Source organism: Pteronotus mesoamericanus, unplaced genomic scaffold (genome assembly GCF_021234165.1).
Source record: "Pteronotus mesoamericanus isolate MK-2021 breed Mesoamerican mustached bat unplaced genomic scaffold, CSHL_Meso_final contig_22, whole genome shotgun sequence".
Taxonomy (NCBI): Eukaryota; Metazoa; Chordata; class Mammalia; order Chiroptera; family Mormoopidae; genus Pteronotus; species Pteronotus mesoamericanus.
This window is the reverse complement of record NW_026555090.1, coordinates 548,775-571,912: the sequence shown is the minus strand read 5'-3', so window position 1 is coordinate 571,912 and position 23,138 is coordinate 548,775. Positions and strand designations below refer to the sequence as shown.

Genomic DNA, 23,138 nt, shown 5'->3' with positions numbered 1-23,138 from the left:
AGCCAGGCTCTGTCGAGGGAATTGCCTCAGCTGGGTTGGGGGTCCCAGTGGGATTCTCTAGGTGGAGACATTGGACCTTTTCACTAGCCTTATTTATAAGCAGCTGTCTCTCAACTGCTGTTAACAAAGTATTGAGGAGAGCCTGTAGACCAGCCTGTGCTGGGTGATGAGTGGCCAAAATGGGGGCAGTAAGATCTGCCAAGCTCTGAGGATCCTCCCTGTACGAGGGGCTGGAATTCTTCCAATTCAGCTAAGTCTGAAGTGGAAAACAGGCTGGCCTTCCCAATTTACTCTGTCTGTAGGGTACCGCCTCAAAGGAAGCTGCCTTGCTCCATAGAGGGAGGCTCCCTGGCCAAATCAGGTGCCCTGATAGGTCTTTGAGGGGGAGACCCATCCTTCATCATACAGCGGTGGGGACATTGGCCCTTTGGGCCCTATTTCATGGGTAGCTTGCGGCGCAGATGACAACAGAGGGGACTTCCTGCTATGAACTTTGTGTCTCTTGAGTTCAGGGCATGAATGCGGCCCATTTCCTCATTCTCCTTCTCTTCCTTTGTACAGTCAGGAAGGGGTTTCAAAGGCCCTTGGCTTCTCTGCACCGTTAAGTGGACCTCTGTCTCTGGTGTAATCCTATTATGCAATGCCATTAAGTGCCTTGAAATAATGGATTTCATCCCATTTCTCCATCTGTTGGCAATACTATTTCAGTTGCATAATAGTATTGTAGTCTAGGGAATGACCCATGGGCCACCTTTCCCCACAATCCAAAACGTGCATCGGCCACACAGTATTACAATAATAAAGCAACACTTCCTTAGACATTGGATAATAGCTATATATACCCCAGGCTGCTAAAATCTACCCAGTGGGCTCCTCCAGGAACCAACCCAGAATGGCCCCTGCTGGCCCAGACACACAACGGGCCCGATCCTATGACCAACAGAAGCCAGGCAACCTGGGAACGTAGAGAATACTGTCATCCACGGCTCCATTATTTCAACAAATTCTCATGAGCAAGTTTTTCTGTCAACCAATCTCACAGCCAGTGAACTCAAACAACTCCCCCCACGGTGGCCAGTTCTTACCTGGACCCTGGTTCTCAGCCCTAAAACTCAGGTGATCCTTACTCCTTCCCAGAGTCTATCATTCCCTTCCCAGACTCATTTCCCTTCCACGCACCAGGTGTGTTTAAGCGGCTGGTGCCTCTGCAGATGCACTGAGAAATTCCCAGCAAGAGGGAGGCCCCGCAGTTGCACTCCATGTGGGGCAGGAGGGGTGTTGACCTGCCACTAGCAGCTCGGGACTACATTGGGCGCCACTGCTGTAACTGAAAAACCAATGGGGTCCTGCCGCCTGCCGCCCATAGGCAATAACTCCAGAGACAGAGCTTGGTGGAAAGGAAAATGGAATACATATATATCAGATTGCTTGATGCTCAGTCCCGCCCCCGCTGCCAGAGGAGCGAGCAGGCTGCTCTGCAGTGGCCGCCACAGCAGGTTCCCTCAGATGGGTGCTCCAGGGAAGGGCCATGGGCGCCTCCTGGGACCCGCCTCCCAGGACCTGCCAGCCCTAATCTCTCCCCTCCCTGCCACCCCCCTCTTACAGGCCTTGCACCTTGCTCCTAGCAGGGGCAGAGCTCTAGGTCTGGCCTGAAGTGCTCAGGGAGGGACATGGGGCCTGACGCTCCCTGGCTGCCCTGGGGCTGGAGCCGACTGGCCTGTGGCCCTGGCGTGGGCCCCAGGCAGGCAGCAGCCACCATAGCTTCCTGCTTGGGAAGGGGCACGGGGCTTGTTGGCCCAAGCCTGATGTGTGGGCCATGGGTGGGCGGCAGCTGCCGTGGCTTCCCCGCTGGGGAAAGAGCACAGGACTTGTCACCATGAGCCTCCCTGAGCCTGCTGCCCTGGCCTCCCCGCTACGTGCCTCCTGAGCCTCCACACCCCGCCCTCCAACCCAAAATCTACTGCGCTCCCGGACAGGCAGGTCCTGCAGCGCTGCGGCAGGAGGCACTCGGGACCCCTCGGGCGAGGTCCCCGGCTCAGGACACTCAGCCCCCAGCCAGGACCCACCAGTAAGGAGATCGGGGAGCAAAAGCGTGGCATTTTTGCGCACTTCACCTTTTGATCCTCCATAATCCTCGGCGCTGGGAAGTGGATGGGGGGGCATACCCTCCCATCCAATCATCCCCCTGGTTTTTGGGCCCTGGCGCTGCACACCCTTTTTTGTGTTAGGCGCAGGCCGGCCCAGTTGCCGAGGCTACGCACGCATGCACCGCAGTCTTTGCCGCTTCGCCGCGCCTTCCCATTTCCAGTGGGGCTGTCCCCACTGGCCACCCATTATGGTAGGATGGGGAAGAGGACATTTTTTAAAACCTGGCCATACCGCGATGTGGCTTAGTTGGCTGGGCGTCATCTTGCAAAGCAAAAGGTCGCCGGTTCAATTACTAGTCAGGGCACATGCCCGGGTTGCTGGTTTGGTCCCCTAGGGCTGGGGAGAGGGTCTGAGGGGACCCCGATCTACTGCCCGCCAGGAGGTGAGGATCTGGCTGAGGGCGAGCCCTCTTCACACAAACACCCACCTAATACTGTCTCCGTGGCCTTGCCCTCCCATTGCCCACTGTCAGGGGTGCGCGGTGCCTCCAGTTCAAGAAACTGCCTAGGGTTCCGTCTCCTCTAGGGGCATCCGAGTAGAGTGATCTTAAACGGAAGTCACTCACCCCCGCCATCGCCCACCCCCCCGCCCCTGTTTTCCAAAATGCTGCCGATGCCTGTCCCCTGCTGCGGTGACCTCTTCCACTCCCCTCCATCTAAAACAAGCAGTTTTCCTGCACCCGCAGGAGGCCGCAGGCAGGCGGATTGGCCCGTGTGTTTCAGTTGCTGCATCAGATGGGCAGCCGCTGGTCTTTTTTGCTTCATTTCATTAAAGAACAAACAAACAGGTGCCTTGCCAGATGTTTAAAAGGCGACGTTGTTGGGGAACCAAGCGTCATGGAGTCCCACAGAGCCTGATGGGAAGGTGATGTGTTTGCACAGAGTAAAAATCCAGGCAGGTGCGCTGCAGCGGGCCACGGTGGGGGCGTCCCCGCTCTCCCGTGGGGCCCGCGCAAAAAACTTAGCAACCTCCAGCGATAAAAGCCAGACGAGCAGCTCCCTCTGGAAGTGGGTGTTGGCCGGGAGGGGCCCAGGGAGTCTTCGGGGGCAGGACAGGCTCTCTGCCTTGATGTGAGTGACCGTGACACACATGTGCAGTAGCGCCTCCTACCCGCAGTTTTGTTTTCTGCACTTTCAGCTACCCCCTGTGAGCCGTGGTCCAAAAGTAGTAAATGGAAAATTCCAGAAATACACCATTTATAAAATTTTAGGCTATGCACTGTCCCGAGTAGCGTGACGATGTCCCGCACTGTCGGCTCCATCCCTGTGTCCAGTGTCTCCACTGTGCACACTGCTGGCCCACTCGTCACGGAGACCATCACAGCAACCGTCCCCGGGCCGCGCAGCGCGTGCTGCTCCGCTTAACAGTGGCCTCCGGGCACGAAGGCTGTGGGGCTCCCCTTCAGATACCCCAGAGAGAAGCCATAAATTGGTTTCTGTAAGTGAAAAGGTGAGTGCAGTAGAATAGAATATTTTGAGAGAGACCACGTTCACATAACTTTTATTAGAGCATATTGTTATAGATGTTCTACTTTATTATGTCATTATTGTTTTCTCTGTGCATAATTTACAAGTTAAACGTATATCGTAGGTATGTATGTGTAGGGAAAAAAACAGTATACATAGGGTTGGGTACCCTCTGCAGTTTCAGGCGTCCCCTGGGGGTCTTGGAATGTATCCCCCACAGAAAAAGACAGACCACTGTACACATATAGAAAAATTTTTCAGGCTGCACACTTGAGATTTGCAAACACATGACATTGTGTGTGTCTCACACCTTACTTAAAAAATGGAGGGACATTGTCAATTAATGAGTGCTGGACCCTAGCCAAGTCTGCTTTTGACTTTATTCATTTCATTCAATGAGCACCTACTTGTCCCAAACACCATCTAGGTTCTGGGGACCCAGCAGTGAACAGAAAATTAGACAGAGCCCCTGCCTGCACGAAGCTCACAGTTAATATCAAACAGTCACACTCGTAAAAGTGAAGTGACAACTGAAGGGCGCGTCCATGTGCAGAAGAAGGGTCTCCTTGTCAGGGTGGGAGGGCCAGAAAGGATCCCCTGCGGAAATGAAGTTGCAGCAGCAACCAAACGGGTGAGGGGGAACAACCGGCAAGGACGGGGAAGAGGACGTTCCGAGTGAGTGGAACGGCACGTGCCAAACCCTGCGGTAGGAGGCGGCTGGCACAGTGAAGGGGGCAGAGAAGAGCGTCGCGCATGGCATGGCCGCTGTGAGGGGGGTTGGGAAACGCAGGCTCAGGGCGGTGAGGTGGCTGCCCCCGGTCCCCAGCGACTGCAGGGCGGGGCGGGGGGGAAGCCAGTGTTGTCTGGTCGCCCCCTGCTCCCTGAGACCGAGGGTGGGGACGTGAACAGGGAGGCCGCCTGCCTTCCAGACCCCCGCCGGATGCCCGCTGCCCTCACGTGCCCTGCCTCTCAGCTCCACAGGGCCTGCGCCTGCGGTCGCCATGGATCCGTGCCCCGATGAGCAATACTGGGACAGCCTGCTCAGCGTCTGCGTCTCCTGCAAGCCCCTCTGCAGCCACCGGATTCCACGTGCCTGTGTGGCCTTCTGCAGTGAGTCTGGGGCGGCGCCGAGGGGGCGGCTGGATCGCCCCCCTTCACCTCCCGCGGGCCCTCTGGCCCCGCGGCGCTTGGGTGTCTGAGGAGGGATTGTGGCAGCAGATGTGTGATGTGACGTCCCTCTGCCCTCCGTCTCTCTGCTCTGGCCACACTGGCCTCTCTGCAGTTTCTGGAACATGCTGTGCTCTTTGCTGCCTCAGGCCCTTGCACATGTTGCCCTTGGCGTATGAAAAGCCTTTCCTCCTCCTCCTTCCCTTGGCTCCCTCCCACCAGCCTCACGGTCTCAGCCCAAGGGCCGGGCTCTCCTCTCATTGCCCGCAGAAATGAGGCTCCCTGTCCTTCTCTACCCTTCCTCTCTTTTGAAACTTGTTATTATAGAATTGTCAAACAGAGAGAGGATAACGTGACAGACCCCGTTTACCCATCAGCAGTCAGCTTTAAAAATTCTGCCTTTTTATTCCCCAACCAATTGTTTTAGCTTCCGTATTTTAAAGCTAATCCAAGAACTCCTGTCACTTGCTGGTAGATACTAGATCATGAATCTCTAACACTCTGGGCCTTTAAAATGTCACCTAGCAGGGATCACCCTCAGCAGGAATCCCTGAACATTGTCTCACTCAGGCTGTACCTAACTTTCTCTGGTTGTCTTGAAAAATACATTTTGCTTGCTGTTCTTTTGTATAGCTTGTTCTTTTCCTCAATGGAACGTATCACAACTTGTCTTATGTTCCGTCGTGTGTATTTGTTACATGTCTGTTTCCACCACCAGACTGTGACCCTGACACATAGCAAGCGCTTCACAGATACTTGCTGAGTGGAGCTCAGAGAGGCTTAGTGACTTGCCCAAGCTCACAGAGCATGATGGTGGAAAAGTTAGGGTTTGAGCCAGGACTCTCCGACTCCCTAAGCACGACAGTGAATCACTATCCGTTAATGGGATAGAACACTCATGGTGTCGTTCCGCAAGCTCCCATGGAGCTCTCTGGCCCCTTTAAGACAGAACTTTCACGGGACTCAATAACAGGTTATCATCTAACGGGAGAAAGGACTACATTTTAAGCTATAAAGGTAAAGTACCATGAAACGCCACAGCAGGGAGCAGGGAAGTGTCCCTGGAGGAAGTGCCCCTGAGACGGACTGTTGGAGTCGGTCGGTGTGAAAGTCAGGTGGAGAGGGCAAGTGTGGGCCAAGGCTCGGGCGTGGGAAACCCAGCAGGGAAATCAGGACCCAGAGGGAGAGTCTGTGAGCCCGGCGGTGAGGGCTGTGGGTCTGGGGAACGCAGGCGCCGCCTGTGACGGCCACACTAGCGTCCCTGAGGACGGGAGGGGTCTCAGAGAACCCCAGGAGCACCCCTGCCATAAGGTTAACTCCGTCCCACGAGCGGCGGTGGCAGCGGTCCTCTGTGGCTCAGGGGAACCCGGACCAGGGCAGGGCCGAGCGGGGAGGTCCCTAGGAGAGCAGGATCATCGGAATCTTTCCTGTGATCCCGACTTCACCGTCTTTATGGTCTTTTTCTTAATCTGTCAAGGGCATAAGTGTTGGTGTGTTTGCGTTGCAAAGAGGCAGAAGTGAATAGTCTGCTTAAACCTTCCATCTACTGATCACCTGCACGCTGTGCACCAGGCATTGTGCTGAGGGCTTCGAACCCTCACGACCACCTTAAAAAGTCGACACTGGTGTTGCCCATCTCTGAGAGATGAGGGCCTTGAGGTGGGCGGTTGGTCGCTGTTAAGGCCCCACAACCTGCAAGTAGCAGGGCTACTCGGCTTTGAAGTCTGTGTGGCTACCTCCTGTGTTGCGTTGCCTCTGAAATGTGCCCTTGGAACCTGTCATGGGAGTCACGTATTTATATAAATAGAATCTTATTTTAAAGACAATGGAAAGGTGCCCTGGGAAAGTGTAGATTTCTGTTCTGCTCTCAAAGCTGCCCTCTCAGTGAAAGTGTGACCAGACTCACTTTGTTTGGCTTCTGCTCCTTGGCCCTGACTCCTGTATAGGCCCCTGTAGTCTCGTTCATCATGAAGGCCGGTGCAACCGCAGCGCCCCGAACTCTCCTGCCTTCCCCCCATCCCCAGTTTGCCACGGAACGAATGCTGGTTCTCTTCTCCAATCCTTGTGTTCATGTACAATGGTTTTCTTCATTATGAGGCTTGAAAAATGCAAGTAAAGAACTTTAGTGACAATGTAATCACCTATATATCAGTTTTAAAAGATAACTGAAAAGTCGTCATATGTATAGCAACTACAGCATGCACTTCTAAATAATCTGTAGGTCAAAGGAGAAATAACAATGAAAAGTAAAAACCTTGAAAACCAGATATAAAAAATGCCATGTATCAAAATCTGTGCATCACGGCTGAACGGCACTTTGGGGGCAGTGACAGCCTTACATCTGCGTATTAGAAAAGGACTAGGATCACCGTGGAGTTGCTTTTAGGGAATTAGTTGTGTGTATTTTTTTAACTTTGATGCCCTTTGAGGCCAGACCCACAGTTTCCAACGGTCTCTGTCACCGGCTAGCATCACTCGCGTCTGTCTTCCAGGGTCAGTCAGTTGCCGCAAGGAGCAAGGCAGGTACTATGACCAGCTCCTGAGGGAGTGCATCAGCTGCGCCTCCATCTGCGGACGTCACCCTAAGCAATGCACATACTTTTGTGAGAACAAGTTCAGGAGCCACGTGACCCTCCAGGCAGAGCTCAGAAGACAGAAGACCGGGAAAGCTGAAACCAAACCAGACAGCTTGGGAAGGTACCAGGGATCAGCGCACAGAGGCTTAGAGGCGGGTCCAGGTAAGCTTCCTGCATGGCTTCTTAGTGGGCGGAGGGCAGGCGCCAGGACTAAATAAAGGGGCCTTCCGACTGGGGAGTCAAGAGTCCAGGCGAGTGGAGGTCATCACAGGATGAAAAAGAGAAAATGGGCGAAATACCTGGAAGTCTGCAGTTGGGCAGGAAGCAGGAGAAGAACAGACCTGATCATCAAGAGACTTTTTCTGAATTAAAAAAAAATTTTCAGTGACAGTTGGCATACAATATTATGTTAGTTTCTAATGTACAGTGTGGTGCTTAGACACCTCTATATCCCCCCAGTAAGTGTAGCACCCACATGACACGTACACAGTAATTACTATATCCCTAACCATATTCCATATGCTGTACTGGACATTCTGTGAGTGTTTTAATAACTGTAAGTTTGTACTTCTTAACCCCTTCACTTTTTAAAATCTTTCGCCCCCAAACGGGCAACCATCAATATGCTCGATCTATGAGTTTGTTTCTCTTTTGTTTATTCATTTATTTTATTTTTTTAGATTCCACATATAAGTGAAATCATACAGTATTTGTCTTTGACTTATTTCACTTAACATAATACCCTCCAAGTCCATCCATGATGTTGCAAATGACAAGATTTCACTCTTTTTATGGTTTAGAGACATTCTGTTGTAAATAGGCATCACATCTTCTTTATCCCCTCAGCCACGGATGGACACCTAGGTTGCTTCCATATTTTGGCTATTTGAATAATGCTGCATTGAACACAGAGGTGTGTAAAGTGTTTTCAGATTGGTGCTTTGGATCTGTTTGGATAAATACCAGAAGTGGAATTCTGGGTCACACGGTAGTTCTATTTTTAGTTTTCTGAGGAAACTCTGCACTGGTTCCCACAGCGGCTGCGCCGGCTGCATTCCCACCGACAACGCGCGGGGGCTCCCTGTCCTCCACATTCTGACCAGCAGTTGATGTTGATTTATTAATGATGGCCATTCTGAGAGGTGTGAGGTCATAGCTCACTGTGGTTTTAATTTGCATTTTCCTGATAATTAGTAGTGTTGAACATCTTTTTATATATCTACTGGCCTTCTTTGGAGAAATGTCTAGTCAGGTCCTTTGCCCATTTTTTAAAAATTAAATTGCTTGGTTATTTTTGATGTTAGGTTGTATGAGTTCTTATTTATTTTGGATATTAACCCCTTATCAGATTATATCGTTGGCAAATACCTTCTTCCAGTCAGTAGGTTGTCCTTTCATTTTGTTGATGGTTTCCTTCGCTGTGCAAAAACTTTTTAGTTTGATGAAGTCCCATTCATTTATTTTTGCTTTGGTTTCCCTTGCTCAAGGAGACTTATCCAAAAAATATATATTACTAAGAGCAATGTCAAAAAGTATACTGCTTATGTTTTCTTCTAGGAATTTTATGACTTGGGGTCTAAAATTGGTCTTTAATCTATTTTAAGTTTATTTTTGTATTTGGTGTAAGAAAGTGATCAAGTTTTATTCTTTTGCGTGTATCTGTCCAGTTTTACCGACACCACTTATTGAAGAGATTTGTATATTGTTGCTTCCTTAATCATAGATTAATTGAGAATATAGGTGTGGGTTTATAATTGAGCTCTCTATTCTGTTCCATTGATCTATGTGTCTATTTTTATGATAGTACCATGGTGTTTTGATTACTGCAGCCTTGTAGTATAGTTTTATATCAAGCAGCATGATACCTCCAACTTAGTTCTTCTTTCTCACTATTGCTTTGGGTATTTGGGGTCTTCTGTGGTTCCATATAAATTTTAGGATTATTTGTTCTAGGTCTGTGAAAAAATGCCATTGGTACTTTGATAGGGACTGCACTGAATCTGTAAGTTGCTTTTGGTAGTATAAGCATTTTAATGATATTAATTCCTCCCACCCATGAGCATAGTATGTCCTTCCATTTATTTGTATCTCCTTCAATTTATTTCTCCAGTGTCTTTTAGTTTTCTGAGTACAAGTCTTTTACCATCTTGATTAAATTTATTTCGAGGTATTTTATTCTTTTTATGCAATTGTAAATGGAATTTTTTTTTAAATTTCTGTTTCTGATAGTTTGTTATTGGTGTATAAAAATGCAACTGATTTCTGAATGTTAATTTTATATCCTGCTACTTTTCTGAAGTAATTGATCAGTTCTAATAGTTTTTTGGTGGAATCTTTAGGGTTCTCTCTGTATGGTATCATGCCATCTGAAAATAATGACAGTTTTACTTCTTCCTTTCCAATTTGGATGCCCTTTATTTCTTTTCTTGTTCAGTTGCTGTGAGTAGGAATTCCAACATTATATTGAATAAGAGCGATGACAGTGGACAACCTTGTCTTGTTCTCAATCTTCAAGAAAAAGCTTCCGCCTTTTCATCTTTGAGTGTGATGTTAGCTGTGGGTTTAGCATATATGGCCTTTATTGTGTTAGGGTGTGTTTCCTCTATTCCTACTTTGCTGACAGCTTTTTATTATAAATGGATTTTGGATTTTGTCAAATAGGTTTTCTGCATCTGTGGATATGATCGTATGACTTTTACCCTTCATTTTGTTTGGTGTATCTTGTTAGTTTATTTGCAGATATTGAACTAAACTTGCATCCTAGGAATGAATCCCACTGGATTATGGTGGATGATCTTTTCAATATATTGCTGAATGTGATTTGCTGATAATTTTGTTGAGGATTTTTGCATCTATGTTTACCAAGGATATTGGCCTAAAAATTTTTTTTTGTAGTTTCTGATTTGATATCAGGGTAATGATGGTCCTGTAATATGAGTTTGGGACCCTTTGTCTCCTCTTCAACTTTTTGGAGGAGTTAGAGAATAGGTATTAATTCTTCTTTGAATGCTTTGTAAAATTTACCGGTGAAGCTATCTGGTCCAGGGCTTCTGTTTGTTGGGAGATTTTGGATTACTGATTCGATTTTGTTGGTAGGTATCTTCCTGATTCAGACCTGGAAGGTTATTTGTGTCTAGGGATTTATCCATTTCTTCCAGATTATCCAATTTATTGGGATATAATTGGACATATTAATCTGTTTTATTTCTGTGGTGCCGGTTATCACTTCTCTTTCATTTCTGATTTTATTTATTTGGGCCCCCACTCTTTCCTTCTTGATGAGTTTGGCTAATGGTGTATCAGTTTTACGAATCTTCTTTTCAGGTACCAGCTCCTGGGAGATTGACTCCATTTTGTTTGATTCTTTTTAATGGAATTTTGTCCTGTTCTTTCATTTGGGATATGTTCCTTGTCTCCGCATTTTGACTGCTTCCTGTTTGCTTCTGTGTATTAGGTAGATCTGCTACATCTCCCAGTCTCGTCAGGGTGACCTTATGAAGTAGGTTTCCAGTGGGTCCCAGTGGTTCATCTCCCTCGTCAGTTAACCCGGGTGCTCCAGGGGTGTCCCTTCTGTGGGCTGTGTGTGCCGCTGTGGACACGATGAGAGCTGTCTCCTGAAGTGGGCATCTACCAGGTGCCGAGCACTGACAACGACCTAATCATCCTCCCAGAAAATAGCTCTAGCTCTGCGGCATCAGAAAGAGTGAGAGGGGCGCCAGGTGGGCCCACGAACACCTGGTGCGCACACCGCTCATGGCCGGTGAGTGGAGAGGCGGCAGGCCTGAAGCTCCCAGGGCGCCTGTGGTTTTTTTTCCTTTGCTGTGACTTTCCTCACAGTAACATCATTTCCACGAGGCCAGACCCCAGTGCCGAGATACCAGGGCTCGGTGGTTCGTACACCTCGTGACTCTGGGTCGGGTTGGCTGGGGTCGGTTCATGCTCAGCAGGCTCAGGTAAACGTAGCTCTGCTCCGTATGTCTCTCCTGCTCCTCCTGGATCAGCGGTCCGGCAAGGTGGTCCTGAGGGCAGGGGCGGGACGGGTAGGAAACGCAAGGCCTCTTGATGCCTAGGCTGGGAACTTGCGTTATATCGCGGCTTCTGCATCCTAATGCTCAAGTTGCAAAGCCAGCCAGATTCAAGGTGGGGCAAATACATGGCACATCTCAGGGGGAGAAGAGGCTAATAATCCGTAGCCATGGTGAGTTCACTGTGGGTTTTAATGCAGCGCAGCCTCTTTGCCGTGGGAGGAACTGCAGGTTCCTGTGCAGAGGTCATGGGTACAGAGGGGCGACGCCTGCGTCACGGAGGCAGGGGCCGCCCCCGCTGCTCCCGTGCCCGGTGTCCTCTGCGCCTGCCCAGCAGCCAGTGGCATATCAGAGCCTTCCAGCCAAACCTGGGACCTTTCCCACCTCTGATGCAATAGATTGCCATTTGGATCCGTTTTACCCACTTGACAAATCTAAAACCCAAGTCTCAAAATTTGAAGCTACTTGCTGTGAGCCGCACAGTGAATGCATGTTGAGCTGGGATTCAGGCTCAGTCTATGGGGTCAAAGTTTCTCCACTCTAAGAGCAAAATCCCAGAGCAGTGTCCATGGGATGTCATTTCCTAAAGGTGACCTGCTGCCCATGGGACACACTTTGCCCTTCCTTTTTGTGACCGCCAGCCAAGGCCCATCCTTGGAGGGCACCAGGTGGAAGCTGGGAGCCTCTTTTTGGCTCCGGGGACAGGTCGTCCAGGATGAGTCGATGAGGTTGTGTAAGGGCGCGGTGGGAGAGGGTTGTGTCGCCCAGCCATGCCTGACCCAGCCTCAGCCGTTCCGCTCATACATGGCCTGGCCGTGCAGCCCTGAGCCCCGGCGGGGCCCTGTGGCTCCCTGACCTGCTGTGCCCGCCCTGCTCTGGGTCTCCCCAGGTTCTGGGGCGTAGGTCTGTTCTGCTCTCTCCACTGACTCCTGCGTGGGCTGGCAGGGCAGGAGCTGGGATTGAGTAGATTGTGGACAGAAGTACGGGGCCACATGCCCGGGGAGGGCCCAGGTCTGGGCCTGAGGTCAGGGGCTGCAGGGCGCTATGTGACCAGGCCGCATCCAGCTATATGTACTGGCGGAGCCGATCTGTCTCTGTCTCCCTTGCGGGTTCCCCCAATCCTGCCACCCGCACTCACTCCTCACCACTGCAGGGCCCCGCTCGACACGACACGGCCTCAGGCCCCGCTGTGTCCTCCCGGCTCTCACGCCTTCGTCTGACTCATAACTGCGGGGGGCGTGATGCGCATGGGCGAGGCGGCCTGAGCACTGGTCCTGTCCCGGCCCCCGGAGGTCCCAGTCTGATGGGACAGGCAGCACATGGACTAGACTCATGCAAATGACCAGTCAACCTCAGTGCACGGTGGCAGCACAACCCCGCTTGCCTCCCCGGCCGCCGTCGCACCCCAGGCACACGGGGTGACGGCAGAGGCTGTGGGTCAGACCCGGGTTCCATCCCTGAGGAACTGTGTGGCCTCGGGCAGGTGACCTCACCGCCCTGTGCCTTGGTTCTGTGAGACTGCGGTCACATGACTTCATGGAATTGTGAGGATTTTAAGAGATTAGTCCGTAAAAATCAGTGACAGCCCAAACAGCATATAGTAGCTGCTCGTTTTAAAAGAAAACGTGTTTAAAAGGCAAGGTGGAAGAAGGGAACAGTGCGTGCAAACGCTGAGAGAGGCGACAGAACAGAGCCTCAGAGGGCTGCGGGGGGCGGGGGGGGGGGGCGGGACGCGGCTTCATGCTGGGGGCGGGCGTCTAAGCAGAATGAGAACAAACCTGCATCAGGGAGTCCCAGGCTGGGGGAGCGTGGCGGCCCCTCTGCAACAGCAGGAGGGACCCCCACACGACTTTGGGTGTTCTGGGTCCTGAGACTGAGATGCCACTCACGGGCCGAGAGGGTGGGGAAGGCTGTGATGCAGTGATGAGGTCGTCCGCGGGGAGAGCAGGGCAGGCTCCCAGGCTCCCCTGGAAGTGGCTGAAGAGCGCGGGGAAGGCGCCAGGCTGGGGCCCCCGCGGTGGCTGGGCTCGCGCCGGAGGGCCTGGGGCAGCTTGAATCTGCCACTGGCGCCAAAGTGGGGGCTGTGAGGCTTTCCTTCTCGCCAGCCCAGAGCGGGGCAGACGGGACGCCTAGAACACGGAAGCACGGAGTCCGGCTGCTTGCCCCTAGGAGACAGGTGGGTGGGTGGCTCCAGGCCCAAAGTGGAGCCCCCTGCCCGGCCGGGCGCATGCGCGGGGAGGACAGAGGCGGAGGAGGGCGCCCTTCCGGGGCGGCTCGGCGCCTGCCAGATACTGGCCTGGGAGACCGGTGCGCTCCTGGGGGCCGGGGGATGGCCCTGGGGCCAGGGGCCTGAGCTGGGCTGCGCCCCAGGGGACAGACAGTCGCCGTGGCGGCAGGGACCCTGCGAGAGGCTCTTTCTGGCAATAATGGAGGCCACAGACGACGACGACCTGGGATGGGGGTAGAGGGGCAGTGCACTGGCAGGGGCTGGTGGCGCGGAAGGCCTGGGTGTTAGGCCAGCCCTAGGGGTGTCGCACACAGCAGCCCGCGGGCCCTGTGGGCCCTGGCCCAGGGAGCCCGTAAACCCCCTCTTGGAATAACATTCTAAAGTGCATCAAACACAACGCATAGGGCTACAAAGAAACCAAGGATGTGTAGATACTGACAAAATAGTACCTCAAAATAGTAAACCAAATTAAATATTAAATAACCCTAACCCAAACACTGCCCAGTTTGCTGTGTCAGGGTGAAGGTATGAGGTTCTCCAGCGGCGCACTGAGTGACAAGATGGGGTGGGGGGCTGGGTGGCAGCCGGGGCTCCCAGGAGCACAGGCAACATTTGGGGCTGCCTAAAACCCTGCCGTAAGACACGGGGACGCCTGTGACTGCTTGTGATGGGGCACCGTCACGGCTCCCGCTGGGGCTTGGGGCCTCTGCTCACGTTGGAAGCAAAGGCTGCCTTTCCGGTGGCTACCCGTGACTATAAAGATTTGCTTCGCTTACCCAGGCCCCCGGAGCCCCCAGACTCTCCCCACGGGCCCTGGAGCCCAGGCGAGGGGCTCTGGGTGGCGGTGCGAGCCCCCCTGCACCGGGCCTCCAGCCCCACCGCCCCAGGCAACGCACTGGGGCCTCACAGTCCCCACAGGGCTGTCACGAGCTCTGACTCGCCCTGGGTTTTGAGAGCACAGGATGGCGCCGGGCGTGCCCGGGGCCCTTGAGGCCCCGGACGTGCTCGCAGGGTAGTGGAGGCTGGGCGTCTGCAGAAGCTCTGGCGAGGACCCTCCTGCCTGTTCCAGCTCCTGGTGGCTCCAGGCCTTCCTTGGCCTGTGGGGACGTCACTGCAGCCTCTGCCCCTTTCGTCCCATGGCCTCTCTGGTGTGGCTGTGCCTGTCTTCTCTCCTAAGGACGCTGGTCACTGGATTTAGGGCCCTCCCTGATCCAGGACAGTCTCATCTCCAGACCATTCACTACACCAGCAAAGCCTCTTTTTTCCAAATAAGGTTGTATTTGCAGATTATAAGCGGACACATCTTCAGGGCGGGAGTTGGGCACCATTCAACCTGCTACGCGGAGTAAGGAGGAGGGAGCCCGAGAGCCCTGAGTGGGGCCCTCCCGCGGGAGGGTGATGCCAGCCTGGTGGGCTGGGGTCCGGGGACCGCCTCACCTGGAGAGCTCAGCCTGCACTGGCCCAGGAGGCGGCGGCTGTGGCCGCAGGACTGGAAAGGGCTGCCCCGGGACCCCAGTGTGAGGGGAGAAAGGACGGGTGGAGACCGTCCACGGGGGCCTGCGTCTGAGGGCCGGGGGAGGGTCCCGAGGGCGTGGGACAGAGCGCAGCCTGCAGGGCGCTGTGCCTGTGAAGACGAAGCGGGCAGTTTCTGAAGGAGTCGGCCACACCTCAGAGAGGGGTGCGATGTCCACCCGCTCTGGCCACAAGGAGGCCGGGGGAACCTGTGAGGGGCCATTTCCAGGTGTCCTTGGGGGGAGGTGGCCCCTGACAGAGGATATGGGCAGGGGCGGCGGGCCCTTCCAGCCACTGGCAGGGACCCCGCCTCGCACCGTCCCTGAGGCCCGCAAGCCAGTCCTCCTTCCCTCCTCGTCCTCACTTGGCCTCGTTGCCCAACCGCCCCTTGGTGCGCAGGGCCCACTTTAACCCATCTCCACCAGATGATGGTGCGCAGGGCAGGGCCCTTCAGGCCCAGCTTGTTCTCCAAACAGTTCAGGGGGCCCGGCCTGGGCCCCGGGGCCACGCAAGCAGGCAGCAGGCAGTGAGGCCGGAGGCAGAGCAGGGACGTGAGGAGCCAGGCCAGCAGGGTCCAGGGCGGCCGAGGTGCGAGCGCCTGCACAGGGTGGGGGTGGGGTGGGGGCGAGGAGAAGGGGAGGAGGGAGCAAGGCGGCCAGAGGGGGCAGGCAGGCTCACCGGACAGGAGGCCTGGTGCGGCAGGCACGTGGAGAAAGAAACACAACGACCAAAGTTAACTGGTTTGCAGGCCATTGTGCAGGGAGGGAAATGGCCGTTTTCTGCTGGGGTAGCATCAGGGGTCCCATTGCAGGGTCAGGGACAACGTTGCTTTTGTCCTAGCGATTGCTCAAGGTGTCCTTTCACTTGGGAACGGGAGCCGAATGTGACATCCCTGCTGCTGGCTTTTTGTTTGTCTCAGGGTGTGGGCTGCTGTCCCTCTTGCCTCCCTTCACTGTGCCACTCCCTGCGACTTCAGCGTGTGGTGTCCCGGTGGAGGCAGCCCACGCCCCTCTGCCTTCTGGGGCTGAACAGTGAAATCTGCCTGATGAAGCTGTAGGGGCAGAAGCCAGCGAGGGGAGAAGGAACGACGGGGTGCAGAAAAGGAGGCGACCCTGGGGGAAACAGGCTGCGGGGAGAGGGGGGCCAGGGCAGGAGCTGGGGCTGCACGCGGCCAGCACTTCCTTTGTGAACCAGAGAGTCTTGAGCCCTGGAAAGGCCATGGGCACGTCGGTCTATGGGGGCCCCGGCTCCCCTCTCGCCCTCTGGCTGTGGCTGTGAGTGCATTTTCAGGGGCTTCACTCTCAGGAGGGCTGGAACCAGAAAGAATGGGAGCTTGGGGGCCCCAGGCCTCAGCTGGGTAGTGGGTGGAGTGGGGGATGTGGCATTCTGGAAACAGTCTCTCCCCTCCCCCTTCCCGGGCAGGTCTCTCTCTCTCTCTCTCTCTCTCTCTCTCTCTTACACGCGCACGCGCGCGCACACACACGGAGGAGACTGGGAAGGATGCTCCCTGGGAAAGCCCCCTTCCCAAGGGCAAACATTCAGCCAAATATCCCCACCTGTGCAGAACCTGGGGGAAGAGGGACGAGTGCAGGATGCGGGGTGGGCCGTCCATGTGGACATGCCTGTGAGCCACGCACTGAGCCTCCTGTGAGGGAGGAGAACGCCTCACACACCTGGAGCCGCACAGCCGCTGCCCCCGCCCCAGTCCTGCTCCCAGGACAAATGCCCTGCTAGCTGAGCGAAGGGGTGCTTGGAGACTGGCCGGGACATTCCACTCTTGTCCACGTTCACGTGCATCCCCCACGGGCCCCAAGCATCCACTGAGAGATAGAGACATCATGTCCCCCTTTACAGGTTAGAAACGGAGGCCTGAAGTTAAGTACACTGTCCGAAGCCACACTCAGCTTGAGCAGCCGTGGCTGCGAGGCCCAGACTCACAGTCCTGCCTCCCTGCCCTGGTCACCCGCATCTGAGGCCGTGCTCCCTGCATTCTTTGCCCAGCCCCACAAAGTCTATTTGCTCTGTCCCTAAGTGACAAGTTATATAATGCTACCCAGCTGGCCGGCCGAGCCTGAGCTGGGGGCAACAGTAGTCCGGGGCAATTCTATTTTTAGGTGAGAGGTGGCTTTGGAGACAGTAAACAAAACCAAACCGAAACAAGAAACAGCTTGGAAATAAACTGCGCGGGGTCGGGGCGGCCAGCCTGGCTCCAGCAGTCAAAAGCTGCGCGTGCTGCCCCTAGTGGTGGTGCTGTGGAACTGCACCGCCGGGGGCTCCCGCCCCAGCACTTAATTTACGGACGCGGACCGAGGATGTATCCCTTTTCGGTCACAAACTTGTGAGTGTGAACCTGTGCTCCTGGAGCCAGCACACATGCCCCGCCCCCGGGACGGTTTTGGCTCTCGCTGCGGCGGGACCCAGTGGTGACCGAGCCCACCGGGCAGTACAGAGAGGAGCATGAGGCAGCATGAGGCAGGTGGTGGCGCAGCGGCGGCCCGGGAGCGGCCGGGTCTCTGTCGTCCCCATCCTCCGGTCAGCCTTGAGCCTGAGTCTTTGGGAGTGTGAACAGCTTTGAGTTATTTTCTGTTTTGAATAGCGGATACACACAGATCCTTTTTAAAAGAAGGCATTTGAAAGACTGCTTGAGGGAAAGGGCTCCACCCACCTCCAGCGCGCAGTCTGTCTCCCCAGGACCCGGGCCGCTCTCGGTTTCTGTTTGTCCTTTCAAACGTGTTCTCATCCCAGGCGTGTCACGGCCCCGCGTGTCTCCCAGCAGTGGTGGTGCTGCGACGCCCGCCTCTGCGTCCTCCCTCCGTCCCAGAGGGGACAGGTCCGTCTCAGGGCACACGGCCGGCCGCCCTCGCTTCCCTGGCGGGCGCAGCCCAGCTGTGGGGGCGCCAGGGCCCGCCGAACCTTCTCCTGCTGGCGGGCGGTTAGGCCTCGGGCTTTGCTGCTACAGACGAGGCTGCGAGGAAAGGAGCGTTTTTTAAAGTTGGCAGGTGGTTCCAAATGGCCCTGAAAAGAAACTCCCCCAACCCCCACCAAGGAGTGAAGTGCCTCCCTCTGAAATACTGGAAAGTGACATCTTCTGTAGTTTTAATTTGCTTTTCTCTTACTCCAGGGGCTTTGAAAAGTTTGTCTTTTCAAACCTCCAGGCAGGAACTCGTTTCATTTCCCACAGGAAACCTCGAATCACTGGTCTGAGCAGAGGGAGGCATGAGCTGGGATAGGCCCTTCACTCCCTCCAGAGCAGAGCCTCTGTTCGGTTGCCCGCTACGACACTGGGAGCCCCCTCAAACCTAGCGGCCTACAAACGACAACTGTTTTATTGTCTCACATAGCCCTGTGGGAGGTGGGGCCCCGCTGGGCAGCGGGGCTGACGCTGCTTGCGGTCTCCCCCGGAGTCGCAGGCAGGTGGTGCTGGGCGGCCTCGCCGCAGGTGCAGAGACACCGCCTCCCTCTCCACGTGGCCTCTGCGCCTCCGCATGCTGCGGCCCAGGACATGGCTTGGCTCACAGAAGAGCAGAAGCTGAGGCTCCCAGGCCCTCGTGGGGCCCAGGCCGGGACTGGCCCATGCCACCCCTGCTGAGTTCTGCTGGTTACTGAGGCCCCGCCCAGTCTGGGTGGGAGGGTGGTTTGGGGGCCATCTCTGAACACACTGCCACTGTCTTAGAATTGGTCTGGATGCTGGGATTCATGCTGAAAACATTTGAAATATTCCAATGTTTAATGTGGTCTTTCTCTTTGAATCACCGTGGCAGTTCATTTGTACTTTGCAGCAATCTGGTAGCTTGACATTGCATCTCTGATGTTGATCCAGCCAGTACGATGTTTTCACTGTATTCCAGAGGCGAGAAGGAGACAAACGGATGGGGAGTCCTGGGGGCTGAGAAATGCAGATGTCGCCTTGCTCTGCCCTGGGCCCCGTGAACTTTTCCTGGGTCACCTCCCCTCTAGGGCCCCAGTAGCCGTAGCGCACTGGAGCGCAGCGCGCCCCACGGGGGCGGGGGTCTTTGCTTCCTCTCCCTGGGGGCCTTGCGGAGCCCTGGGCCTGGGCCACGAAGGTCCACCCTACCAGCCTGGGGTGGGGGCATTGGCCGCCTGGAGCTCCCACTCTCCCTCTGTGAACAGCACAGTAATGCCTGCCCGCGCCGTTACTTGACGAAGCTGCTGGCTCTGAGGAGCTGCGGGGGGAAGAGGGCAGCAGCCGCCTCGCGGCCTCCGTGAGGCCCGCCCGGAGCTCTGGCCTGCAGTCTGTCACACGCGCTCCCAGCGGCGGTGGGAGCTGGGTAGCTTTGAGACTGGTTTGTCCTGTGCGAAATGGAATGGGAAATGGTGCGGCTACTGTGGAAGAGTCTGGCAGTTCCTCAAAAAGGTAAACTGAGAGTGTACTTAGCAATTCTACTCTGAAGCATATATACCTAAGGAATTTGAAAACATGTAGCCACACAAACACTTGCACAAATGTCCATAGCAGCATTATTTGTAATAACAAAAGGTGGAAACCACCCAGGTGTCCCTCAAGGAATGAAAGTATAAACAAAATGTGGTATGACCACACAGTGGAGCATTAGCCAACCGTAAAAAGCAATGAAGTCCAGACCCACGGTACATGGATGAGCCTTGAAAACATGCTAAGTGAAAGAAGCCAGACACACAGGTCACCTGTGGTCTGATTCCATGCACACGAAATGTCCAGGACAGGCAGATGCATGGGGACAGAGAGTCAAGCAGTCACTGCCAGGACCCGGGGAGGGGGTGGGAAGTGGCTGCTAGTGGGTCCTGGGGGAGGGGCGGAGCAGACGTCCTCAAAGGAGGTAGCAGTGATGGCTGTGCCAGCTCGCGAATGTCCTGCAAGCCATTGAGGTGGGCACTGCTAAATGGTGAACCGACGGCACCTGGACCATATTGCGGCTTCTGCAAGTGGCTAAGCAATCCCCTCCCCAGGAGCAGGAGGGTTAGGGGAGCCGCTGCAGCCGTGCAAACGCCGTGAGGGCCGCAGGCGCTGCGTAATGGACACGCTGCGTGCACACCGTGCTGACCCAGGCATCTGCCCTTCTGCCCTGGGGTCTAAGAGGCCCCCAATTCCAGGGCCCAGGAAAAGTTTGAATTTGGGAGAAACTTCAAGGGGAGGGCTTTGGCCCTGGACTGAGTCTTCCTCTGGTACCCAAACCAGAAGCTCACGGCCCAAGAGGCAGGGGGACCAGTGCCCCGTTTCCCAGGACTCTCCACTCCATACCTGCCTTCCGGGCTCACCGCAGCTGCACCTGGCTGACTCCCAGGGGCCTGCTCCCCACTTCTCCCTGGAGCAAGGCGCAGGCCAGGACAGACAAAGGCACCCTCCCTAGGCTGCTGTCCATTCATTGGTCCCATCAGTCCAAGTCTGCCTCTGGCATGGCCCATCCGCATGCTCACAGCAAGGGGAGGCGGCCGAGGGCCAGCTTGACAGGGGTCCTGCCCGGAGCTCCTGGAGGGAGTTGCTGTCAGCCCAGGGCAGAGATGGCCGGTGTCCATCAGGGTCCCAAGAGCATGCCAGCCGGGCCTCCCAGTGAGGCAGGGTCTCACCTCCCGCAGCCAGACAGACCCCCCCCCCCCAGCAGGAGGTGGTGGGAGCCCTGTGTGGGCCCGAGGTGCAAGAAAGACTGTGGGGTCGGGCGGCCGTCTGAAGCGGGGATGTTTCGGAGAAGGGCCCTGGGCAGTGACCCTCCCGAACTCAGGCCTCACCGCTGTCTTGCAGCAGCCCCCGGGCTGAAGCTGAGCGCCGACCAGCTGGCCCTGGTCTACAGCAGCCTGGGGCTCTGCCTGGGCGCCGTCATCTGCTGCCTCCTGCTGGCCGTGGCCTGCGTCCTCAGGAGGAGGGGCGGCCAGCCCTCCCGCCCGAGCCCCGCGGGGCTGTGTCGGACCTGGGCCAAGTCCTCCGCAGGTGAGCACGAAGCGGGGTTGCCCTCCCACTGCGTGTGGGACGCACTGCCAGCTTCGCTCTGTGTGGCACCGCCCCTGCTTCTCAATGGAGAGCTCTTCCCGGGAGAGGCCTGGGGCCCCGCAGGCTTCTGCCGCTGTTGGCGAGATCGGGCTCCAACGAAAGGCCAGGAGAGATGGGGCGCCTGAGGAGCAGCAGGAGTCCCGCAAGGGCCACGGGGTGGGCAGGGGCCTGGAGGGTCTCCCAGGAGGCAGGGCCACACAGCGGGGAGGTGGTCTTCCTGGGGGTATGGGGACAGAGTGCCAGCCAAAGGCCGAAAGCCTGCTTGGGCCCAGGCCCCCAGCAGGAGGGACAGGCGCTGCAGCGGCTAGGGACAGGGGGGCGCTGGGGGCGCAGGGGGGCGGTCTGCGGGGAGCATTTCACTCCCCCAACACCCAGCGGGCTGGCCCTGGCATACAGGCCCGGGGGGTTGGGGCCAAGGCCAAGGCCCTCTTTCCTCCCCACACAGGTCACAGGACGGAAGCTGGGAGCACAGCGCACGGGCTGCAGGAAGGTGTGCAGACCTGCGGCTTCTGCCTGCCCAAGTGCGGGGCGCCCACCCAGGAGAGCACCGCCCAGCCCGGCGCCCCCAGCCCCGCGGACGCTGGGAGGTGCGGGGACCCCCACCCCACAGTAGCTGGAAAGGCCTGCACCGTGTCCTTGTCCCTGGAGGGCACCTTGGGGGCTATGTGTTGGCCTGCCCAGGAAGGGGGCCAGGCTGCCTGAAGGGGGTGGGGGGAGAAGGGGCATGAAGGGAGGGAAAGAGAGGGAGGGAGGGAGAAAGAGAGAAAAAGAGAGAGAGGGAGAGGACAGACAGCAACGGAGAGGGATTGGTGAGGGAGAGATGGGGGGAGAGAGGAAGACAGAGATGGGGGAGAGCCATAGAAAGGGGGACAGAAGAGCTGGGGGCGCCAGGGTAGGAGACCTCTGCTGTCCTCACCCCTGGTCCCCACTGTAGGTCACCATCATCTAAACACATCTGCAATAAAAGTCACCTGTGCTTGCTGGACTCAAGTCTCCAAGAGCCCTCTGGGGGAGCAAAGCCTCCCAGGGCGCTGGCTCCTTCCTGCCACTTGCTTTGGTCCCGTCTTCCCCGGGGATGGTTCTGGAAGGCCCCACCACTCCAGCTGCCTCCCTGGCTCACAACTCCACCGCAGTGCGGTGGCAGCCCGGCTTCCCGGGACCTGCAGGTTCACTGCCCACTGGGCGCAGAGCACGCGCTCCCACAGCTTTGGCAGGAGCGAGGGTGGTGGCTGGGCCAGTTTTGCAGAAGAACTCCCCGTGCCGCCTTGGGAAGGGTGGGAAGCACTGGAAACGCGGTGTGCACATGCGCATCTGTGTGTGCACACCCATGAGCTGAGGACGTGTCTGTGTGTGCACAGCGTGTGTGTGAGTGTGCGGCGGGGCGTGGGGCGGGCAGGACGCGGCAGGCGGCGGGGCCTGGAGTGTTCTCACTTGTTGACCCTCTTTGGGCCTATCTACCACCAACCTGCATCATTCGTTGCTTAATATTTTTTCTCCCTTAACTCATCTTTTCTCCTAGACCTACTTTCATTTCATGCTAAATTCGAAGGACTCTGGCTGATAACACTAAGGAATTCACAATTTTAGATGTTATCTATATTTTAATCTATATTTTTATTAGCACTGAAACCTACATTTTAGTAGCATTGAGATCTTAAAATACGTAACTATTCTTAGAAGCATTTCCTCAGTAACATAAATACTTGATTATGTAAATTAAAAGTATCCACCCCAAACTACCTTGCACACCTACACGCACCAAAGGCTCACAGAGCTCTGTAGGCGGGTAGACAGGGAACCTGAGGCTCCGCCTGCTCACGCCCATGGCTGACAGGCCACTTTCACTTCCTAGGGCAGCTGTAACAGCGGACCACACACGGGCGAGTTAAACCACAGACTCTCACTGCCTCCCAGCTCTGGAGGTGCGAGGTCGGAAATCAGGGCGGCAGAGCTGGCTCCCTCAGAGGACCGTGCGGGGGGACCTGTTCCAGGCCTCGCTCCTCGGCCTGTGTCTTCTCCCAATGTGTCCGTGTC

The 23,138-nt window shown here is 55.7% G+C and overlaps 1 protein-coding gene across 1 annotated transcript; it reads left to right on the top strand.

Annotated features, from left to right (window-relative positions):
- The first annotated feature begins 4,595 nt into the window (after window positions 1-4,595).
- TNFRSF13B (TNF receptor superfamily member 13B) lies at window positions 4,596-21,806 on the top strand. The gene is made up of 4 exons (XM_054571096.1): window positions 4,596-4,724; window positions 7,274-7,519; window positions 20,859-21,044; window positions 21,550-21,806. Exons 1-4 carry the CDS (start codon window positions 4,616-4,618, stop codon window positions 21,804-21,806), a joined length of 798 nt encoding a protein of 265 aa, XP_054427071.1. The 5' UTR covers window positions 4,596-4,615.
- The last annotated feature ends 1,332 nt before the right edge of the window (window positions 21,807-23,138 follow it).